We start from the raw sequence: 24,143 nt of genomic DNA, 5'->3' as shown, positions 1-24,143 counted from the left end.
ACACACCTACACACACACACACACACACACACACACACATCCTCAGGTAATCACTGCTCTAAGGTCAAACCATGTGGTGACTTAATGTAATGTTCTCATTCACTTACATTGACAATCAACAGTAGGCCTTTCAGTTGCAAAAACACGTGCTTCAGTTGCTTGATTGGCTCACCTGTATATGCACCAAAAGGATTACATTGCAGCGGTTACAGCTTGAGGTGCAGTGAGTGTCTGAAGCAATCGACTGGAGCGTTTCAAAATCTACAAATTATTTACACGCCTTAATCCATTAAATAGGACTAGGATTGAAAAAATGCTGTAGTGCCCCTTAAGAGCAATCAATACCAAACGAATTGCTTTACTGAAGTCTTCTTGATGTTCCACGGAGAGCCAAAATCCAAGCCCTCTTCAGTGTGAGTTTCTGCTGGAGAAGCTTGAGGGTGGATGAAAGGAAGTTGCAGTTATGACAGATCAACGAGTTAGCAGTGAGTCTGCCCTCTGAGGACGCTTAACTATTTGGGGATTTCAAATTCAGACAATATCTGACATCAGTGGAAGAACTGAAATGTACATTTAGCAGCTGTTTATTCACCCACACATAAACACACTCTCTCTTTTGTTATGGGCTCCAGTGGGAAGCCTGGGATGCTCACTGTTGCATAGATGTTCACCTGGCATCCTCTGCTCCCCTCCATTATTAGCGAAAGTGTTTTTATCGGCCAATCACACGCCTTCCTCACAAGCCCACCCATGTCCTGTTTTCCACCCTCTTCTGACTCACTTTTTGCATAGCACTTTTTAACCACTGTGTGTGTGTGTGCGTGTGTGTGTGTGCGTGTGTGTGTGCGTGTGATGCAAGCTTGTGCCTGAAAGTGTGGTATATTTGGTCAGTAAACTTGTTTTTGTGTCAATGATTTATACGTCATTAAAGATGAGCAGCAAGGATGCAGGTGTGAATATTGATAAATGTGCATATAAGCAACCAATCATGTTGAGCTATGTAGTTCAATGCCTTTAGATCTTTTATATAATACAAACTGGGCAAATATGAAACAAACAAGGCCATATGAAAATGTATTTGATTACAGTTTTCTTTGACAAAGTGTTAGCCTTCTATGTCCAGAAGCTGACCATGGCAATGTTTTGTGAGATTAATAATTGGATATTTTTCTCAACAAACGACAGCCAGCAGTTTAATAATGTACCACGAAACAGTGGGAACATGCACATACCAGTAACTCAACCAGTCATTTCCTGTTTTATTGGAGTAATGGAGTAGTGGTGTTCTGTTTCTTTCCTGGGAGAAGTCATTGTTTCAAGTCTCTGCAGGATGTCTTCAAACTGGCATCAGTTTATCTTAACAATACAGTCAAGGGAGGGAGTTATTAATCCTTCAAGTTAACTATTGTAAAAAAGCAAATACAAGCTTTCGTTTAAAATAGATAAGACCATTTCAATTCATGAGAGTGGAAACCAGAAATGCTGAAATAGTATATCTGATACAATCAAGGTATCAGTTTACAGACTTTTCAGAATACATGTCAGAGACACCAATTTCCTGAGTTTACAGTTTGCACTCAGTATTGAGTTTCGCAGAGGGCTTTTGTTTATTTTCCACAATATACAGTTTATCGAATACATTACTACTGCAGTTGAAGCTATGACTCCAGAGCTTCAGTGAGATCACTATTTTTCAGCAATTAAGACCTGCAGTATGTTCACCTTGTTGTCCCAGCTACATTGAACTGTAAAGGATATTTTAAATGGGTTCAAGGACGTGCTTCTTAGAATAACAAGAGAACCCTTTCTACTCCAATAGATTAACTTTAACAGGTTCAAACATTGATTTCCTGTCCCTCTACCTTTTGTTATTGATTATTGCCACCTTTCCTGTAGTGGTTGACGATTGATTATCATTACTTAAAAAGGTGCAGAACAAGCTGCACTCCAATTAGACAAAGGTCAAACTCAATGACAGACTTTTCTGAGATTTGATGTCACACAATATGATACACATAAACCTAACAACAACAATACACAACATGCCCTGCACACACACACACACACACAAAAGCTGATAGACACTCACTTGAGTAGACGCACATACAGACTCTTAAACATTTCTATGGAGCTTGATTGGTTCACAAATATTTGCAAATGTGTTTATAGATCTTCAAATGCATGATCTTTTTCAGGCTTAACCTATGAACACTTTTGCGGGTCTTTGTATTGTAACGGTTTGGGTCAGTGTCTCTTGGTTAATGGTGATTTTGAGAATGTTGGAAGAAGAAAAATTAGCTAAAAGTGCACAACCACATATCTGGGGTTTTCCCAGTACTCATTGTTTATTGCAAATTGCTCATCAACCTTAGAAAGCCCATTGTACAGCTACTATTCTATCTACATGAGAGAAATCCAAATAGAATCCATAGGAGTCACTGAGTTATCATATCTAAGTGTGTCAAAGTCAAAAACGTTATTAAGGATCCTCAGTATGTTTTTCTTCTATTAGCAATGCTTCTATAAGCAATATTGTTGTATGTAATTAAAATAAAGGTGTGGGACGATCCATGAAACCAAAAGGTAAAGAGAGAATGTTCTAGTGACATAATGATCCTCATTATTCATATACACTCTTTGCACGTATCTCTAGGTGCATTCCTCGTATTGTATGTTTTCCGGCTGCTATAAGCAGGAGTCCCATTGTATCTGAAGGTCAGAACTGTCCAGGAAGTCTGTAGAAAAGACACTAGGAGGTGCTTGGGGTCCCAATGGGTCCAGTGTCATGGCTTCCTTTTGCTTTCGTCCTCCCACGTTGAAATCCAACCAATCCATAGGGTCCGACCCTAGCTCTCCCTCAGCTTCTATGTCAAGGGTATTCATTGGAGATGGGGGAGGGTCCAGGATGCTCGGAGTGCACAGCATTTCACTGTGCAGGTCATCAATTAATGTCAGCGCACCGCCAGGCTCCACCCCTAGGAGAGGATTACCGCTTGTGCTTTCGAGAAAGTCCTCAAGTCGTCCTCGACTGATGTGCCGCTGCTTTTCTGTTGTGTCCGCCAGAGATTGACGCTTTGACTGCACAATAGAGGCAGATTGACGCATGTCCAAGCACGGTTTGGTGGAAGGGTTTAGACGTTGACTGTCCGAAAAAAAGTCTGTGGCTTGTTTGAAGGGGGTCAAGACTTCTGAAAGGAAAACCCAAAAGACGAACATTGCTTTGATCAAAAAAAGAAATCAGAAAGACGCAAAGTGAAAACAGAAAAAGTCATCCACAGCTTTAATGTTGTTGCTTCTTACCTCCAGTCTGCACAATTTCATCAAGAAAATCTTCCACATGCACACTGGGGCACATCTCCTAAGGTAGTAGAGAAAGAAGTGCAAAAAAATCTTTCATACAGTGCTCTGGATAAACAAGTAACTTGAAGGATTGTCCATGTCGTCTGGAGATCACTTACTACATTTTGAGAGGAAGGCGAAGTGTTTATCTGTGGGACAGATGTCTTCTGGTGCTTAGTCAAAGGCTCACAGGTGGAAGGTGGTGATGCAACTTTCTTTTGTTCCTGGTCTAAAGACACCTGAAGTCCCCCATTCACTGCCTTAAATAAATAACATAGTGGAAAGATTAAGATATCTTACAGGGAAAACGTGTTTAGTGGTTAAGATGTAGATGTGAATGAAACCAATTGTTGATTCAAAATATGGAGTCCGCACAGTGTGAGACCGAGACAAGGCCAAGACAGAAAAGTGGTCTGGAGATCGGTACGTTTGTTTTAATTTACGTTCTATGCTTCCAGACTAAAATAACTGCTGACACAGACCGGTAAGGAAAACAACATTGATTGCTTAGAACAACAACATCTGCTGTATTTCACTAAATCTTGACTTCATCTTTTTTTTTGCAGTCCTTTATTTGACACACCTGCACTTGATAAGAGATACTGTATATCTCAGTCAGCAGTGACACAGTGTCGTCTTTGTTCTTCTTCGCTTAACAACATTAATCACATTAATGGAGGATGTTGTCAGAGTAATTAGCAAAGCAATAATTATCAGCATCATGATAGTGTCAGACACCATTATCAAGTGATGCTGTCACTGTCTCAAACAGCATACATCATTTATTTTCACTGCTGTTGCACTTGCTGACGCAGTTCTGTCACCCTCGTGTTTGGCTCTTTCTTTATGGAGCATTAACAGTCTGCTCTGTTGTTCCTGTGTCAGAGGCTGTGGGCCCTTGTTAAGAATGAAGTGTGTGTCTTCATCAGTATGACGAAATATACACAAAAAAACAACATATGTGCAAACATTTAAAATGTTTCTCTGTTACAAAATTATGTCACATACTTGTTCTAAAGTCAGTGCACAGATGTTGACTAATGCAACTTTTGACTACATTTACCCAGTCTTGCTCAGAAAATGTAATGTTGTATTGAACAACATATTCTTGCACTGTTGTGTTCATGACTGCAAATTGGATTGATGTAAGGAATCCCAAACTCCCAAAGGAATGCCAAATTCTTGTCATGGCATTGCTTTCTCATTGATAAGCAGCTGAAATGGTTTGTTAGATGTTGGAGGGACAATAGGCTGTTCTTGCTAACATTTCCTTTTGATAATGGTAAAGGTGTTACTTTAGAAAGCTGAAATGTTGCATGTCGTCATATCTAGCTTGCAGTGGCTAACGCTACTGTTAGCTTGGAATCAACTCCAGTCCTATCCTATCATTTAACACTATATATTGTAAAGTAGTAATGTTAACTAATAAATTAACATTAATTGTTGTTTGCCGGTAGCTAGCAAGTTATGAAGTACCCTATGTAGTGTTCAACTTGAAGTAAGCACAGATAACAGCTAATTATTTTTACTATAGCGTGAATTTTACAGTAGTTACTGATTGATGAAACGCTGAGTGACGGAAGAATATGCATATGCATATAATCTGTAACTGTATCTCGAGTTTTTTTCCTGTTGTAGTGACCTGAACTACTAGCATCTCCGCAAGAATATGTCTTTAACTTCTGTTGTTACTGAATATGGGACGTATGCTAACAGTGTTTGGTTTGATTATCAGCTTGAAAAGCTGAAAAGACTGTGTTCAATGGAGCTGAAGTACGCTTTAAGCCCCATGAGGATAATGTTCATTTTAAGAGCGTTGTTATAATAACCATTGCAAAATAGCAGTTAAATGAGTGGTGTACTTACCTGCAGTGTGTTGTGATTGGTTGCTTTGCTCCCAGGTGAATCTTCTCTTTGGTTGTCAGTGATGTGACTGGTCAGTGCAATAAGAAAATGGTTCCCATTGATGTCGGTGACAAGCGTTGGATTGGAGTCCCTCTTAAAGAGAAATTGAGATAAAGGAGCTGAACCCATTAGCTGGTGGAGGTTTTCTTGAGGTACCTGTGGGAAAACAACAGAAAAACTTGATTTATATATATTTCTCCAAAAAAATCTCACTGGTAATTCAACTAATTCTTCTAAACTGTGTATACTTTAAAATATGAATTCATTAGTGTCTAGAATCGAAATAACATCTGGTAAAAATACATAGTCAATGATGGTGACATTCCCTCACCTGCTGTTGCTTGAACTGCATCTCTGTTTGTAACTGTGCTGTTTGCAGCTGTTCCATCTTCTGCTGTTTATTTTGCTGCTGCAAAAATGACTTTGGTTTCTTCAGCTGCATCTGCTGTTGATGTTGACTCAACAGTTGCTCTTCCTGTTTGAAATGTTTTTTGTTAGATTTCTTCTTTCTTTGCTGAGGAAGTTTCTGTTGGTTCTGCTGATCCTCCAACTTCAGATCGCGGTTCGGAAGTGTCTGCTGCCAACTCTGACTGTTGTGATGTTGCTGTAGCAAGTGTTTCTGTATGGCCATTGGTTGGGCCAATTTTAAAGTGCTTTGCTGGAGATCTAAGAGTTGTTTTGTCTGAGTGCTTGTCTGCTCTGACTTGATTTGGAGATGAATTATCTCCTGCGCTTCCTGAGTTTGGGTGGAAGATTGTAGTAATCCCTGGGCATCTGGTATTTGCACAGATGCCTCAGAAACACATTCCTCCACCTCTGGGGTTTCCTGTTTGACAGACACTTTTGCAACATTCATCTCACATTGAAAGGACGCAGATGTGGGAAGGAACGGTTGATGGTGAATTGACAGAGGGACACTAGGCTTATCAGGTGCTTCCTGTTTAACTTTGACTCGAATATGTGTCTCTGGTACATGTCCTCCATTCTTACCATGCTCCAGCTGCATACTCAGCACCTCCACCACCATCTGTATCTGCCTCAGCATCTTAGTCAACTCCTCTATCTGCTTGTCTTTTTCCTTCAGCATCTTGTCCTTGTCCATTGTCACCACTGGAGCTGTGGTTGTAGTGTTGGGGCCAGCTAATGAGACCATGTGTTGTTTCAGAAGACAGGCTGGCTTTAAAGAAAAATTACAAGGTGCTGAGGTGGAGCACATCTGCTCTTCTTTAATATTTGTTGGAAGTGGAGCAGCTGAACATGCCGGAGGGCTCAGCTGGGTGTGTGGTGAACTCATCTGGACAGAAAGAGAGAAAGAGAAAGGTAAGCAGACCATGAAATTAAATTATAAATAACTGCAAGAACTTGGGACGACCAAACTTATTTTTGTTAGAAATTGTCTTCAGCCATGCTAGAGCCAAATTATTCTGTATGCTAACCTTTGGGAAATTAACATTCAACATGATGTTAAACATACTGTATGCAAAATCACAATTTACAAGCTAAATTTTACATTTGGTTGTTAGCTAATGTCTGTTTGCTAACATGTTCAAAATTGCAAATTTACAAGCTTACCTGCTTTATGCCAACTCGCCAAATGACTTTTTGTCTGTTCGCTAGCCTGTTTAAAATAATTATTTTACAAGCCATGCTAATATTGAGCAGACAACTATTTGCTACCATGTTAATAATGACGTGAAAATGTTTGGCTTATTTCTTTTAGCTTTCTTTTTCTTAACACAAGGTGGATTTTCTTGTATTGAGTATACAAATGTCTGTTTCTTAATTAATTTAGAATGATCACCTTTCAAGATGCAAGATGTGAGAGAAGAAGTAAGTCAATAACTACGCTCAAATGGTCGAGATTATTTTCAATGCAAGGTTAAAAATACCTAAGATCAGACTTATGTGTGCAAGAAAGTCCAAAATTTAGACCTTTTCTTCAAATTGGTCACAAGTAAAGCTGCCATCTTCTGGGCTTAAGGAGCTCTGCGAGTGGTTTGAGGGGATGCACGGTACAGATGTTGAGGAGAACGAGGCTGTAAAATAAAGGAAGGAAAATCACAGCAAAAATCAAAAACATTATCTTTACTGTCTTCTACAGCACCATCATCTTTTAACTCTACAGAATTCTTAGAGGAGCTGTGATTGATTTCATCACGTGACTGACCAGACAGGAAAGGAGTTTGATTTTGTGATGTGTTGTTGTGGTTGTTTTTTATGGTGGTGGTTGCAGCAGTTTTGGAGGGTTTTCCTTCTTCTCTAGGAGTCAGCCCTGTGGTACCCCCTGCTGTTGGAGATGAGGAACAGTTGCGGCCTCCATTCAGTTTCTGGTATGTTCTCAGCCTCTCAATTAGGTCGACTTTGGTGCCAGAGACGTGCAGACTGCGCAGCTTTAGCTCGTTCTTCAGTTCTGCAACCTGGCAGAGGATTAAAAGAAGAAAGGAGAAATTAAAATTGGGTGCACAGGAGGAAGGAGATAAGGATGAATATAAGGTAGGAAAAATAGTTAAAAAGGCAACAAAAAGACTAATCAATCACAAACACTTTCACGCTCTTCGGTGGTGGGCAGCTTTGGGGTGTCAACATTAGCCTTTTTTTAAATATAAAAAATGTTCCTTTCATTCAAAAGTAACTCAATCAACTCTAGCTTTTTAAACAGCAAAGAGAGAGCAGATAGTTTCTCTTCTAAATGTGTATGTTTACCTTCATTTCATGCAGGTTTGGAGGTAAAGATGCTGGCTTTGTCCCACCTAATGGAGCAGAACTCTGAAGCCTGCGACAGCCCTGGGTAGAGGGGGCTGTTGAAGGGGCAGAGGCAGGTGGATTTGAGGAGGAGGTTATGGAATCAGTGTAGGAAGATGAGGATGACAGATGAATTGGCTGAGGTCTGGTGGAGAGAATTAAAAGCCAAAATCTTTACTAAAGACACCATGCAATGGTTTATTAAAAAGACACTCCCCAATACCAGGCATCCCAACGTCTGTTTCCCACAGTTAACAACCATACACTCCTCTGATCCACAAAAATTAATCAAGTTAATGAATAATTACTTGGGTGGTGCAGGCAGGATGGCATGGTAGTTCTGCTGCTGTTGATTGATAATCTGGAGCTGCAAGAAGAGCTGTTGCTGCTGGACAATTTTGGCATAAGACAAGTCCAGACTGGGAGAAGGCTCCTTATCTCCCCTTTGGTCGGGAGGGACGTACTGATGATACTTTAACTTTTTAATCTGAAGGTTACATGTATCCAAAAGAAAAAAGAAAGAAATGTTTTAGACATTAGGATGAGCGCTTTCTTAGTCGTCGACTGGTCATAGCAGTTTTGTCTAAATGTCAAGAAACAGTAATCTAAGTACCTTCGGTTTGTCATCATTTGGCTTCTTGTGTTTCTGCGCTGAGTGCTCGGAGTTTGGTTTAAACTGGGACTGAAAAGAGAAGTGGAAAGCGAGGTGGTAAGTGTGTGCCGTGAACTTTTATACAACAGTCTCATTTGAATTACCCATCTTCTTGTTGCTCTGTTATGGTCACTTCCAGTTCAGTAGGAAAACATCAGCGTTACTAGCTGCTTGATGATGCACTTGATTATTCACAAACTAACATTGTGTTTCCACCGTGTAATAACTGTGTATTTGATTTATTGTGGGAGCTTGAAATCTGAATCCAAACTGCGAGAACTATAACAGATGTTTCGTTTTCTGCTATAAATTCCAAATGTTTAAAACTGTAGTGTTTAATTGGCTTTGACAATACAGTATACCTTATTCAGTGATGTCATATATGTCCTGTGCGGAGACGGGGCTGGAACACCATCGGCTGGCTTTAATGAGGGGAAAGATCCACGGGTTTGTTGGGGAGTATCAGTAGGAGGGTTGACCTGATGGACAACATTAAAAAAAAAACTTAATTCAGGCATGACATTGGTGTTTATGTACACTTGTTCAACAAATGATCACAGAATAGAAATATAAGTTAAGACCCAGGTCCTTTATAAACAGATTTGGGCTATGCCAAGTATAATATACCGAAAAAGAGGTTCTTGATAGAACACGGTTCTCGAAAAAGAAAAATCTAAGCAGTCAAAGAAGAGGTTGCTTTAAGAGATTATAAATTGTGTAATTTGTGTTTGTAGGCAACTGGCTGATTTATTGGAATCATATTTCTCTAAATATCAACATTAGTATTATGTTACTGGGGCTGATTTTTGATCCTACCGGTGTCGGAGATGGGGGAGAGGGAAGAGGGAGCAGGGCCAGAGAACACTCCCGGTTCACCGGTAGCTCTGGAGACAGACTGTAACAGCTGTCCTCATCACATGACCAGTTATCACCTGTAGCCTCTGGAAATTGTGTCTCTGAAAGAGAGGGGGGGGGGGTTGACATTTAGGCAGGTGATGCATCAAAACAAGCACCTGGGTCCTACAGTCACAGGCAGACATAGCACTGTGGCAATGAAGCATACCAGTATTTTTTAGGTAATTTTCACTTGTGGCTGAAATGCTAATTAGCGCAACAAAGACTTTTATTTATCATCCATCCAATCACAACTTAAGATCATGTTTCATTAACCTCCAACATTAGTTAGAAATGACTCTGAACAGCTTTTTTCCCCTCAGGTATCAAATAATCATGTTAACAATATGCAGAGTTCTCAGTCTTTTTACATGGCTTTAAGGAGTAGGCTAAATGTGCTGAGCTAAGAACCCCGGCCTATGATAGAGAATTTCCTTTGCAGGTGGGTGTGTGATATTTAATTATAAGAGCTTCTGTGGGCTGGAGCAGACAGCTATATAAAATGACCTGCTAGTCATTAATTCAACATCAGCAGGCGATGATGAAAAGACAACATGGGGCTGATCTAAAAGCCTCAGATCCAATAACATGATGATCTCCCTGCTTCTGCACTGTGCTTGTGTGTGTGTGTGTGTGTGTGTGTGTGTCTGCGGTTTGTACGTTTGTGTCTTTGCCTGTCTGCTCTGTGTAACTCACACATAATGCAATTGTGTGTGTTACGCAGCGGTGACAGAGATGGATAGTCCTGTGAAACTGTACGTTATTGAATCTCAGGAATCTTCCCGTGTGCACATCAATCAGGTGGCCGGACCCATTGTCTCTTTGAATGTTTGATCTAATATGTAGCACAACCTGCTCTAGACCAATCATACATCACACACAATTACAGTAAATTAAGCAGTACAGCATTTTTTTTCTTTTTGAGTTGCTGTTGAAATGTAAAAGGAAAAATTGGGGTCATTTAATGTATCGCTATAGCTGCAAAAGTGAATTCCCTTTCATTTATTTCAAACTCTTAATATCCTATTTATTCTCCTAAAATATAATGGGTTTATTTACAGACATGCAAGGTGGATTACAGAGAAGGAAAGATAGAGTGTCAAGTATGAAGCATCAATACTGAGGTGGCAAAGTGTGTACACACTGCATGGTAGTGGGCATTTGTTGTTGGAGTCTTTAATTATGACTGTGTATTGATAGATCACATTTTAATATATCAATGACATCATTCTCTTCAACATGTGTGCAGGACTGGACTTATATTCAGTATTTGTTTAGGCATTATAACAACAACTTAAGTAGACCTGTTCTATTGATATGCATATTAGCATTGCCCTGCTACTGCTCAAAATCGATATTGGTGTATGCACTAACATTCCCATATCAAACAGGCTCCCATCAATCGATTGATTTCATTTAAATTTGTTACCAAATTACAACAGTGTGATACTTGTGGATCTTGCAGTGTTACTCCATAAGTATTGTTCAAGTTTTTTTTTTTTATTGCAGTTACAGTATAGAGGGGTTAATATTATCACACTCAGGTGTACGCGTCTGTATTGGTGATGGGAAAAATCGTACTGGAACATATCTAAAATAGTGACTGTATCTGTGCTCCAACAGGGGGTTTTGTTCATGCCTAATTATTTGTGCTACTGGTGTGCAAGATAAAGGGCTCAAAAGGAAGCTTAATGAAACAAAAATAACTGAACAAAAAAGTCAAGCTTATAATTGGTTCCACTTGTCAGAAGTTATAATGAAAGAGGAGTTATCTGTAGTGCAGCTAAAGACCGAAAAAACAGTCCAAGATAAAATTAATTTGGTGGAAAATAATTTCAGAAACTCTATTTTCTATTTTCTATTTTGGACACCCTAAAGAAGCGTAAATGACAAACCCAACAAATCCGAGCATGGTTCGGCTCACCTATCATAGCCTGTTTGATGCTAGAGGGAACAGGGAGGATGTTTTTGTGGATTAGTTCCATGGGACCCGGCCGGTGTGAGATCTTATCATTCAGATGATCAGCAAGGCGAGCTCTCTTCAGCTGCAGCTGTCTTGCCCGGAGCCAAGGCTCTGCCGATGTCTCTGGATACAAATAGAAACAAAGGAAATGTTCCTGCCAGGGTGCTGGGATGTCTTCAAGTCAAACAGACAAAAAGCTGTACAGTATGAGGAGCTCACCCTCCAGAACGTGCATTCTGAACGTTTCAGAGCACTCTGACCGACTCTTGATCTTCCTCTTCAGAGGGTCTTCAGTCTGCAGAAAAAGAAAAAAAAACAAGAGACAATCACTCACTTTTAGATTCATACCACATACTTATTATTTTACCAACAGCAATGCTATTCTTGTATGATTCATTTACACAAGCCTATTAGGTTTAACTCAAGTACACCGTCTGATATATACACAACAGACTTCTACTCATGGTGGACTTAAAGGCTGTTGTACTCACCTTTGTTTGTTCCAAGCTCTGTCTGTTCTTGTGGAAAGCAGCTGAACTTTTTAAAGCTTGGAGTCAGAATGATGAGTGCAGGGCAAAAGTGTAAAGAAAGAAAGAAGAAAGACAATAAATAAATAAAAAAGAAAATGAAGGTTTTAAATGGATCCTTGCGTCTAGTTCAGTTCCAGTGCAGTTTGGACAGTTGACTTATGCTGAGGATCATTGCTTTTCTCGTGTGAAAGCTGTTGTTAGAGTAGTGATGCCTCCTATTAATAAAGAGGCACAGATATTTCTAATCCATGACACCAGAAAATGGAAAACAGCTTGGGCAGTGGACCCATTAACAGCCACTGTAAAAGGCCAAAAATCCAAGGGTACATGGAGAAATGTATCGAAGGAATTCCAGTCCAACAAGAATCTGTACAGCAGTGGAATTAATGGGATCTGTTCATAAATGACTCACGCAAGAATTTCTGTAGGCCTTTGATTATGCGAAAACCCAGGGATTAGTAGCAATAGAATTCGAAAAGCCTAAAGGGTTGTGATGACACCAAAAACGCTATGTTAATGCTACACCACAGCACATGCAGTATGAATCTTCCACTAAATCACGACCCTAAACCTCACACCAATAAATAATTATATATTGCATGTAGGATTATATCATGCAGGCAGGAAGGTTAGGGTGGCAATCTACACAAATTCAGCATGATGTATTTGATCATGCTCTGACCAAGTGTCAACCTCCAGAGATAAAAAGAAAAAAAAAGAAAGCCAATGCAGCAGTGTTAGAAAAACTGTAGTTCCTTGAATGACCACTTGAGGCTGGCTCCAAAAGTCCAGGAAGATCTATTAACGCTCATTATTCAGGCCAAGAATCACTCCTACACAGCTTTTAGATGTGCAGAGTTTATCCACAATTTAATGTACGAAAACAAATCTAAAGGTAGTGTGTATCCTGTTGCAACACAACTCTAATAGTTGACACCAGTCCTGATTATTTGTTTGCTGATTATTGATTTTGGGAAGGCAACTTGGGTGGCCAATAAAATTTCAAAGGGAATCCATTGGCATTGACAGAGAAGATTTTTTTACGTTTTTATGGGTGCAACCCACATACCCATATGCTCTGCTGCTCATCCCGAGAAATGCATGTTCATTACAAATAGGGTAACATGGCTTACACTTAGATGACTGCAGAAAAAACTCTTCGAAGCAAATAAACCCACTTTAGATTGCCTTTTAATTTAATATCAAATCTAGTGTTACCAAAAAAAACAAACAGAAAATGTCCTATATTTATTCTTTCTGACTGCGCACACACACATACATACACACATACACACACATGTTGTGACAAAATTGGTTACCCTCGGGGAAGACTGCTGGTACCTGCACAAGCCTGAGTTCACGTCACTGAACACTGTCACACTGCTGATACACACTCACTCCTGCATACCCCAGGGACATTAACCCTCTTGGACCTTTCACCCGTCCACAAGGGCGCTATGTGACCTGCCTGTCAGTCAGCTACATCTGAAATGAGTGTTGAGATGGAATGGGAGTATGAATGAGCGCACAACTTGGGGACTGAGTGAAAGGTATAAAGAAGATGGCGGAGAGCAGACGTTCAGAGGAGATAAATGGAGAGAGGCAGTTTGAAGAAAAATGGAAAAACAGACCAAAGGGTGAACGAAGAGGAGGAAGCAGAGAGTGGTGAGGTCAGAGGGAAAAGACCCCATTTTGTGCATGAGTGGCTGCATCATGGCTTCTTGCCACCCTGCTGAAGCTAACCAGCATCCCTTGTCTGTAAACTGCAGGACCATGAACTAGCTTTGCCTCCTTAGGAGAGTAGATCCCGATTTTGTTATTTAACTTATGAAACACCTCTGTGTATTTCACTGTACTGTGCAGATGTTTAAACTGCATGTGTGTACCTCAAATTTAAAAAAAGAAAAAAAGCCAATCTAACTCTTAGCCCTGTCTCTCTCCCTCTCTGTGCTTTTGATAACAGCAGGAGCGCTAACATCTGCTTCCAAGATGCAACTGAATACAGTGGTATACCTCTCCAGCATGCAAGGCTAAGCACCCACATTACCTTCACTTAGGAAAATAATGAACACACAAAACCGTTTAAAACAGGACATTTTGTTCTGAACTTGACTGCATCACAACATGCACTATTCCTGGCCTGCTCTGTCTTATTAGAAATGCTCAAATCCTGAGTTATCATGTTATGGCTATTGCGTTCCAGATTGTAAAATGTATTATCTGACAAATTATTACATCTCAATATTTTTTCAAATTCAAAAAATGTAAACCATTGTTTGGAAAACTACTAACTACTTTGTAGTTGTCAGACAACAGCTAAGATTAGTATTTAGCTATTAAGCAAGTATTATTGTCGGCTAAAAACAAGCTAAATGTTTATATTACCTTATGAAAGTGTTACATGATAAAGCATATGCTAATGCTTTGTTAAAAAGAATTTAATACAAAGTGAAAATGAAATGTTAGCTATGAAGGGGTCACATGCTAGCACTTGCTGTAACAAGTAGGATAGCCAATGTTTTTAGATAGGGTAGCTAATTCTGTAAGGTAGGGTAGGTCACTCGGGTAATGAAGCTGTTTGTATCTGGGTGGGGTTGCTTATTTAGGTAGCGAAGCTCTTTCTATCAGGGAGGATATGTCAATCTTTCAGCTGGCTTAACTATATCTATCGAGAAGGATAGGTCATTGTTTCAGGTAGCGTAGCTCTTTCTATCAGGGAGGATAGCTTATTTTGCGAGACAGGTAGTTAATTCTGTCCTTTCTCTCTGAAATTGCTGTCATGTGAATGTTGTAAATTGATTTCAGAGGTAGAGTGGCTGCATGTAAACGTCATCACCCCTTCCCGTGTGACCATGGTGAATGTATTACCTGCTGTGTTCACACATCAGCTCGCCCCGACTTAGAGGAGACATTTTACTAGAGGGCTTACAGGACATTTTCAGGAGTTTTGTGCATAGCCTACATGAAAACAGCTGTATTTAGACACTTCAGCACCTGTAAAACATCTTCACTTGATCCCATTCAAGGTTAACATAGTGAGTGCATTATACCGTTAATGTCTTCAAAGTACAGAATAACATTCAGAAAACTGTCCAACATTCATCCCTGCAAAACAAAAAGAAGTGTCTACTTACGCAGCATGATCCCCCGGTTGAGCATTTCTTCTCTGGACCTTTTTTGTTGAAGTTTTAGCTGGAGGACTGAACATCCACACAAAGACAGACATAAAAAGAGTAAATATACAGATGCAGAGTGAATGTGGAGCTTCATTAAACTGCTATCCATCACATCTACCTCAGTTCACAGCTGAGAAGAACCACACAGTAGGGACATTACTCCGAGCTTAAAAGAGCATTAAGAAGGCTCTCTGTCTATGAATGAGTAATAAAAGTTGGGCTATTACATCTGCGGTAATCTGCAGAGGTTTTACGTGCCCTGCTAGCTTACTGAGGTCCTCTGTGAGAAGATGAACAAAGACAAAGTTGCACATTAACAGGGACACACAAGCATGAACACATGCAGACGCCCAACAGTTTTCTGCTGTATTAAAAAAAAACTGTACGGTTTATTGGAAATAAATGTAGATTATTCCTTAATTTTCATTGATTTACTATTTATATATGATTATATCCTTTCAGAGCCATAATTAAGTTCAGTTGTACAGTAGACCGTCACAGACCTCACCTCCAGCTATCTGTCTCCGCGTGTCCTGAACCAACCTGATATTTTCTTAGATGACATATCTGCAAAAAGTTTCCCAAACCAAACTTTCAAGACTAAAATAGGACTTTGCCAGGAAATGATCTCTGGCAGGTCAGCAGCTACTCTATATCTGGGTCAGGAAATCAGCATTTCAGCAGTGTCATATCATGTGATAACTGCATAGATTTTGTGGGGTAGGCTTATGGCTTCTTTTATAACACTACCTGAACATTTGCAGTTTAACATCCGCTCACACCATAGTGTTTACAGAGACTGATAGAAGTACTGTTTTGTTGAAGCATCTAAAAGATAATCCCTAAATACAAGGAAGACGTATAGCCCGATGCAAGTGTTTTATTCTGGCTTTATGCTGATTTAAGAAAAGCATTTATGACTTACATCAGCATAAAGCGTCATAAGGAACCATGTTTTTCTTTCACTTTAAGGAAGGCAAAACACCATGACTTTTTATCGTGCCGAACACAAATCAAGGTCATGGAATTGGGAGGAGCTTTATGTTTCATTTTTTTGCTTATCTCTTGAATGTATCATCAAGTTAAGGTTAAGTGTAGCATCATCAAGTTAGTCACTAAAATGATGTTCAAACTTTCTGCAGCAAAGAGTTCCTGTTCCAGAGCTGGGACATTTCAATGAAGTTATTGGGCTGTGTTGCAGCATTTTTATTTATATCTCTTTTAAATAGGAGTTTTGGAAATCCATCTTTTGTTCTAGTCCTTTATAATATGAACTCAAATAATAATACATAACATGATAGCTTAAACAACAGGTTCAGTTTCCTTTGAAGTCTGGCTTCCTTCTGCATTTGTTTTCTCTGTTTAGCTGCCATTTAGTCCTGAGGGAAATATGTGGCTCTTTAGCCAATGAATGCTCAGCTGTGTTAGTTGCCGTTCAAGAAGAAGGTTTGATTTTTAGAGCTTTTTTTTTTTTTTTTTTTTTGGGGGGCAGAAAACAGCCGCCTTCTATACATGCGAAAACACAGATGAAAGCAGTGAGAGTGCAGCATTCACTATGTGGGCAGAGGAACAAAGAAAAAAAAATTGCATTTTCACTTTGTTCCCCTAAAATCTACATCCAAAAACTCTGTCTCCCAAACCACAAAACTTCTCTCATGCTTTTCTTTGTTGCTCAAGTGAAGTTATCCCTCACTTACCAAAACCTAAATGTTGTATTTGCTGTTCCAAATAAGCAAAGAGTTTTAGTTAACAGAGCCAACTTGCAAAAAACAAATCCTGCCCATGCCAAGCCTAGCTAAAATAAAGACTTGCCTTTACTTGTCCTTCCTTACACACCCCTTTAAATCTCACTTATTCAGACGCACGAGGGGGCATTTTTTCTGAGGCATCTGCCAATCTTGACTCTCTTTCTCAGCGACATTTTTGTTTCTAAATCAAAGTAGAAAAGAGACGTGTGTTCCAGTGTTTCAGCAGCACTGCCCACATTTCTTTTTCTATGAGAAGTCTATAATAATAATAGGAGCAGGCTCCGTCGCCGCGGCTTCTTGAAGTCAGACCCAAGAGAAAGTCCCTCTGTGCGTCCTACAGCAGCCCGACATGAAACATTAATCTGCCTTTGATTTCTATGATGTGGACGTTGCTGACGCACGATGGTGCAGTTTCTCCCCTCGGCCGGAGGAAAGATTTAACCAGCTTATGCAGGCACCCACAGGCAGAGTAACACAGCAAACAAACACTTAGCCTGTATATCTGCAAACATGCACACTTTATTCAGAAGTACACATTGAAAACACATTTTAATACTTCAACTGACACGCACACAGCGATGTGGAGATGCACACACACAAGAAAAACGTGTTTTCTCTGCAGATGATTTGTGCCAAGAGATGACAGGAGTGTGATGCAATGTGCTGACAATCTATTCTGGGGAGGTGTGTTCATGCTCAAATGTCACTATGACAGCAAGTGCACGTTTACTGGGAGCGCACAAGTGCGAGTGTATAAAGTCTACATCATTAAGGCAACATTAAAGAGGGGTCTTGGATCACTTTAAAGATAAACAACACAATGTGAATTTATTGAATCTGTTCTGAGAGGTCAAGAGATTCAGCTTTGTAAACTTGTCACTGAATCGTTTATAGTAGAGCTCTTTCCTCAGTCCTCTTCTCCCCGCTGTGAACAGTTTTCTATTTGTGTCCATGTGGTAACCGCAAGGAACCCGATCCCCCTGGAGAGGCAGCTGAATTAAGATGAACACTAGTGTAAATTGCACACACACACGCACACACACAGATGCACACACACATCCATGAGGATGAAACAGTTCAGAGGAGTGTGATCACTGTTTTTTCTGTTTTATTAAACATAAATATACTCATAGTTCTGATCATAATGATGAGGTCTGTGTGTCACAGAATATCAGTGACATGAAATCCTGCTTAAAATGTCACAATAGTCAAACTTATAGTAATAGTAATAGTCAGAAAAGTTGAATCATGGGGTGAATGAGAAGAGAATGGGGGTGGGGGGGAGCCTTATTTTTCACAACAGGTTTTGTTCACAACATGCCCAAGTGGTCCAAACTGCTTTCAGGTCAGCGACAGTACATTTCTCGACAGTCAACAGGGTAACAGGTTCATGAGCTCAGGGCCAAGCGTACTGTGCCCAGGCTGGCTGAGCCCCAACTGTAACCCTGCCCCTTGAACATAATTTTATCCAGCACACACCTGAGCCCAGAAAATCAACCTGGGAAAGTTCTAGATGAGGCTGATAACTCAAGCAGGTCATTGCAGCTTGTAATGTGTGTTTTTATATGTAAATCCTGGTTTATTGTTAGCAGGACAAACAACAGGTATCCCACCTTTTCTGAGACCCTGACAGGCCCGACGCCTCAGCTCAAGCGGTACAGCTCTCTCATCGACGTCCCTGCTCATTGACTGAGTCCTGAGAGGTGCAGGGTCAATACGGACACAACGCAGGGGTTCCAGCACAGTGGACATGAGCAAGCCAGGAAATCACTCTGACTGAGACTCAATGAAACAGGCAGGATAAAAAACAGTCAGCTGCAACTTTGTCCAGGTGTTAGAGGCATGCAGCTGTCGCAAGCTACAAGTCTGCAAGAGCCGCAAAAATGAGCGCTATAAGTAGCTTTGATTGTTGCTTGGTTGTTAAGTGAAGTTGTAAGAAAATTAGAGATGTTCCAGAAAAAAAACAGGTTTTTCCCACTGCATCTTGGGAAAAACGTCAACAAAAAGTTGGCAACAATACTGTTAAGATGTCCTTAAAGGATAAAGTGGCAAATAAACTAGCATGCTTAAACAAATTGCTAACCAAGCTGCTGCAGAAGCTGCAGCTACTGACTGACTGACTGACTGTGTGTGTAAGTGTGTGTGTGTGTGTGTGTGTGTGTGTGTGTGTCACATAGTCAAAATATATGATCCAGTAGTCAGTCACAGCTGTTAAGTCAGTCAGCTGCTGACAGACACACAAACACTCTCTCTCTCTCACACACACACACACACACACACACACGTACTCTTGATGTGTACATTAAGAGCAGAGTCCCTGTGCTTCGTCTTACTTAACACCTGTGATCTGAGCTCAGCGTGTTGTCAGTGAAGTGCACCTGTGTCAGGCCTGAAAACGTGACATACAACAACACAAAAACACCTGCTGACACTCTGCTTGCATGCTTTTTGTAAATAGCTAACTGTTTTGTCTCTCTGGTTAGCATCTTCTAGCCCCTAGTGGTAATAAAAAAAACATGTTTTATTAAGCAACAGTGACCTTTGATAACGACCCTCCGGCAGTAGGGACTTGGGTTGGATAGGTTGGATTGGTCAGTGGTTCAAGTCCCTTTGTGGACTAAAGTATGGAAGTTGTCTGGTGGCTGGAATGTAAAGAGTACACGTGTGCTCCTCTGCCTTTAAATTGCCTTTATCACTCTGTTTTTCAGCCTGTCTGTCTTCTCCTCTCCCTTGCCTGCATGCCAGTATAAAGCTCCTGTCCCCACACATTGACAGTTTCATTTCTCTCCATTATTAAAGCGCCGTCTCGGGTGACATCAGATGATATAGCATGACATTAAAGGTTAGAGAGGGCTCTGTCTAAAACAAAAATGAATAAATATTTAAATGACTGCTCCAAGCACTCAACAGTCATGTTTAAATTAAACAGAAGAGAAAAACATGGCAAACAATGTGATTGTTAAGTGAGCCGATGCACACATAAGTCCGTAACAAATGTGCAGATGTTAAATAATTCAGGATGATGTGTCTGTGGGTGCATATACTAGTAACAACAACAATATTACAGGCTGTTAATATGCTGGGTGCGGTTTCCCCTGGAGAAGAACTCAAATAAGGTCTGAACCCAAACAGTCAGGGACATCCTTGCATGTAGGTGTGTGCATTTCTTTAACTTACACAGGTATTTATCTGTGTGTGTCATGTGCATTTTTTCTAATTAATTTCACAGTGAGGGTATCTTTGTATTGATCTGACTTAATTTGGTGACTATAAATTCGGTAGCTATAGTTTATTCATACAGGGGAAGTGATAGGAAGATTTCCACTTCTTCCTCTTTTTGTGAACCTTTTTATATAGTTGTCAGTATGTGGAATTTAATCATAGTATCAACACTCATTCGTCCAAGTCAAAATAAATACACAATTTATTTAACTTGGAGCATATGTGCAAGTATGTTTGCAGATTACATCCTCTTCTGCGTGGGTAATTCAAGAGATAATTTCCACGTCTCTATGTTGAAAATCCACCACTAGATGGCGACATGTCGACAGCAACTGCGTGCACTCAAATGGTGGGAACCTTTGTTTGGTCGCACAAAGGGGAGCGATATTTGCGACGGACCAACCAACATGTCGGCAAAAACAAAATACCAAACACAAGTAACGAACTAGCCGATAATAATGGATACTTTTATTGGACAGAGACAGTGCTGACTGAGACTGAGTACAGCAACGTTAAGGTTAAGAAAAACGGTCATTATCGTTTGTTAGCATACTTTACTTTTATTTATCTGTATTCTCAGTTAAGAGCCGCTGGAAACTAGTGTTCACAATGTGGGGTGAAATCGACCCTCCTGTTCCTGCCCTTAGAGAACAACCGAGTTCTCCTTCTTCTTCTTCTTCTTCTTTGACTTCTTGTGAGCACCAAGAAAACAGTATATTACCGGAAGTACTACAGCAACGTTACCGGTCAATAGACACGCTGCAGCCATCTGAAGACAGCCAGGTGAGACCCCTTCTGTTTCTACACCATCACAAAAAACATCTCTCTTGATTTTTAACTGTTTTTTTTTTTGTTATTGTTGCCAAGCAGATTGTGAGCCATGCAGAGACAGTCTCTATAGATGAAATGCTAAATGCCATAGCCAACAGTGCAGGTCCTGTGAAGAGCCAGCAGAGAGGAGACGCTGAACTCAGCCTGCAGGAGCGCAGAGACGAGCTACTGCAGCAGTACAAGAGCAGACCTCTGGTGTTCCTGGAGAGATACCATGTATGTGGAAATATTGTGTGTGTGGGTATTTGTTGTGGTCGTAAGATGCAATGGGGCCTTTATGTAGGACCGTTAAAGAGAACACATTATCCCCCTTTTTTCACCTTTTCAAACAGTCCCCTGTGCTCTGAATGAAACATCTCTGCTGTGCTTTGGTCCAAATATAATACGAATCAGGCACCAGAGGAGGTTTGTGACCCTGTAGAAACCAGCTCTGTCAGAACGCTCCGTTTTGGTGTGTGTGTCTCTTTAAATGTAATGACCCTCCCTGAGTTTTCCCAGTAGACATCACTCCTCCGTAGAAACAATAAAACTGGCAGACCTGTGCAAAAGTTTTTTTTCTCTAGGCTGGAGGTGGACGTACCAGGGGTGGGGAAGTAGTTTTTTTTTTTTTCAGAAATCAAATTGTGACGTCACAAACTGAGAAAATTTGAAACCGAGCTTTTTTCTCTGTGTGGTAAGACCTATGCAGACCACAAACAAAGGGTTAATTAAGTAATTTTGCCACCATGCCTGCATCTACCCCAATCAAGTATAGTTCTCTTCTACTTTTCCTAATTTTTAAGGCCTACCTAAAGCCCCAAGACCTGTGCGCGTTTGCCCACGTCTGCTCAGACGCCCGGGTTCAGCACTACAGCAAAGTGATCCAGAGACGAGCTGCAGCATGTACCAACAGGACCCGGGTCAGAAACAAGCGCTATGCGGCCCTTAGAGCCCTCCAAAGAGGTACGGCTTATTGTGCCAACTACGCACAATTCTCACAAGTTATAACTTCTTAAGTACAATACACTTTGAGGCTTTGTTTTTCTTGTTTGTATTTTATTCTGGTGTTAAAAATACTGAAAATACCTGACTGCTTGCACCAATAATCAGCAGTCTGCGAGAACTTAGAGAACTGAAAAGCTCGACTGTTTTCGACCTTGAACCTCACCTCCCTCTCTCTCTCTCTCTCTCTCTCTCTCCCTCGTCCTCTTTAGAGGGTCAGTATTTCAGTGAGGAACAGATGCGGATGAGGGAGCCGCTGCTCTATGAGCAATACATCGGCCAGTACCTGACTGATGAAGAGGTAAGTGTGTGATATGATGGCAGAGCTGTCATCGTGGAAAGTCGAGGTTTTCTGATATTGATTCAGAATTTGACAAAAAAAGAATCGGTGTTCAACGTTGATCATTATAATCCGAAGTTCACTGTTTTTCACACACGGAAAAAAACACAGTCAAATGGCATCCTGACTTAGAAGAGTCATGACACCCTTACTTAAACAGATTTGTATTATTTTCTACTTCAAGTGTTATCCTTCTATCACTTGTTGTGACTGGTGTTTTAGGTGCTGGAGCGCTCCCAGGAGGCCATGCAGGGTAATGCACCGGGGGCTCCAGCAGGGGGCGCTGGAGGGCTCGCCCACCTACTCCTCGACTCGTACCAAGAGCGCCTCATCCAGAACCGTCTGCAGGAGGAGCAGGACAGAGAGGATGGAGCGCAAGAAGAGGAGGAGGATGAAGGCGAAGGTAAGTTTGGATAAATACGTCTTTGTCTTCACTCCTTCGTCTGTGTGCTGTCGGTCATCACGTGTCTCCGGCTCTGTGCAGAGTGTCGCCCCCAGCAGGAAGGACGGGAGCCGAGCCCCGAGGAGAAGGCTCTGCTCAGGGAGGAGTTCATCAGTCAGATGCACCAGCACTTCCTGGATGGCAAAGACAAGGATTTCAACTACAGGTCAGCTGTAGCAGAACTTGATGCACATTCAGATTCTGCTAAAACATTTATTTACCCCAAAAGGGCAATTTGATAGATGAAAAAAAATCAGCTGACTTAGCATACTTTCTATCCACCAAATTAAAAGACAAACTGTTGCTTTAAAAGTGTATGTCCATTAACAGTGAGGTGGATGAGAACCCGGACTATGACAACTTGGACATCGTCAGCAGAGACGCGGAGGAGAAATACTTTGACGAAGACGATGAATCGGAGGAAGATGAGGTGGAAAACAATGCAGAGGAAGAAGACATGGCAGAATAGCGGAAGTGACATCTGTGCTTTGATGGAACTGTAAATATAATGTACAAATTCGGACCCGGTGTTCAATGTTTAAAGGTTACAAATCAGTTCAAACTGTCAGAAATAAATGTTTGTAGGTTCTTTTGAAGTTTGGATCAGCCTCTTCCTCCTTTTTTATTTTTATTTTTTCAAAAATGCTCCATTAAAAGCCTCAAACAAACCAAAGCAAACTAGATGATCAGCCGATGATTGATGATTTCTAAAGAGTTTTCTGTGTTAGTAATTACTGCCATTGGGTGTTTTCTCATTGGAGTTTTGAATTTAAACGCGGACACACATTGTTAACATCACCACCATTTTATTGGCATTTATTGACGGTTCCAAAATAACCATCCTACCTTTTCTTTTTTTTTTTACCCTTCTGCTGGGTTGCCAAGAGTAACGATCCTGTTCTAAAGTATGGTTGTTAAACTCTTCAGTCTGTTGCTGGATCAGAAGAATCATCACTTCCTGTTTGGCAGCGTTAATAAGGAACAAACCAGTGTTGTTTGTGTTGTTTAGTTTTGCAACACCTGCTTGTTCCAACCAGCCGCCTCTGCTTTACAGCTGCTGACACCAGATTGCTGCGATTCATTTTTCAAAGCACCCACGTGAACCCTGACACCTTTGAATCCATTTTTGACTGCCTCACGATTAATCTTCACATCCCTGCCACTCATTGGCTATTGTTTCACGTCATTACTGTGATCAGAAGAAAACAAGCCCCTTTCTGAAAGAACAATTAACTTCCAATCCTGGATTTTCACGTACAGGACAGGATCGTCAGCAAAGCTGAAGGAAGTACCACTTTGTCTACTGGGTACACCGAGATCCTCACAAGACTGAAAGATGAGATAAAAACATTTGTCGATAGATAGATAGATACTTTTT

General features: G+C 40.7%; 2 protein-coding genes and 1 long non-coding RNA gene across 3 annotated transcripts in view; 2 read left to right on the top strand and 1 right to left on the bottom strand.

Annotated features, from left to right (window-relative positions):
• LOC306837987 overlaps positions 1 to 14,192 on the top strand; it is a 164,790-nt gene extending 150,598 nt beyond the window's left edge. Inside the window, exon 4 of the long non-coding RNA XR_013781017.1 lies at positions 13,989 to 14,192. This is a non-coding gene — a long non-coding RNA (uncharacterized lncRNA). The remainder of the gene's footprint in view (positions 1 to 13,988) is intronic.
• LOC306837982 (myocardin-related transcription factor A-like) lies at positions 1,189 to 19,307 on the bottom strand. Its single transcript, XM_079365881.1, has 17 exons — positions 18,563 to 19,307; positions 15,160 to 15,225; positions 11,987 to 12,042; positions 11,715 to 11,790; positions 11,457 to 11,618; positions 9,455 to 9,594; positions 9,001 to 9,117; positions 8,600 to 8,668; positions 8,295 to 8,473; positions 7,948 to 8,131; positions 7,412 to 7,661; positions 7,177 to 7,280; positions 5,576 to 6,538; positions 5,206 to 5,400; positions 3,459 to 3,599; positions 3,301 to 3,358; positions 1,189 to 3,188 (listed from the first exon to the last, which is right to left on the bottom strand). The coding sequence occupies exons 1-17, from the start codon at positions 18,699 to 18,701 to the stop codon at positions 2,686 to 2,688; spliced, it is 3,402 nt and encodes a 1,133-aa protein (XP_079222007.1). The 5' UTR covers positions 18,702 to 19,307; the 3' UTR covers positions 1,189 to 2,685.
• A 1,201-nt stretch (positions 19,308 to 20,508) lies between these two features.
• Positions 20,509 to 23,361, top strand: ccdc97 (coiled-coil domain containing 97). Its single transcript, XM_079367114.1, has 7 exons — positions 20,509 to 20,954; positions 21,042 to 21,218; positions 21,785 to 21,944; positions 22,196 to 22,284; positions 22,546 to 22,726; positions 22,808 to 22,931; positions 23,096 to 23,361. Exons 1-7 carry the CDS (start codon positions 20,781 to 20,783, stop codon positions 23,232 to 23,234), a joined length of 1,044 nt encoding a protein of 347 aa, XP_079223240.1. The 5' UTR covers positions 20,509 to 20,780; the 3' UTR covers positions 23,235 to 23,361.
• The last annotated feature ends 782 nt before the right edge of the window (positions 23,362 to 24,143 follow it).

The sequence above is a fragment of the Symphodus melops genome (assembly GCF_947650265.1).
Source record: "Symphodus melops genome assembly, chromosome: 17".
In the NCBI taxonomy this organism is placed as follows: Eukaryota; Metazoa; Chordata; class Actinopteri; order Labriformes; family Labridae; genus Symphodus; species Symphodus melops.
This window is presented reverse-complemented; position numbering and strand designations above follow the sequence as displayed.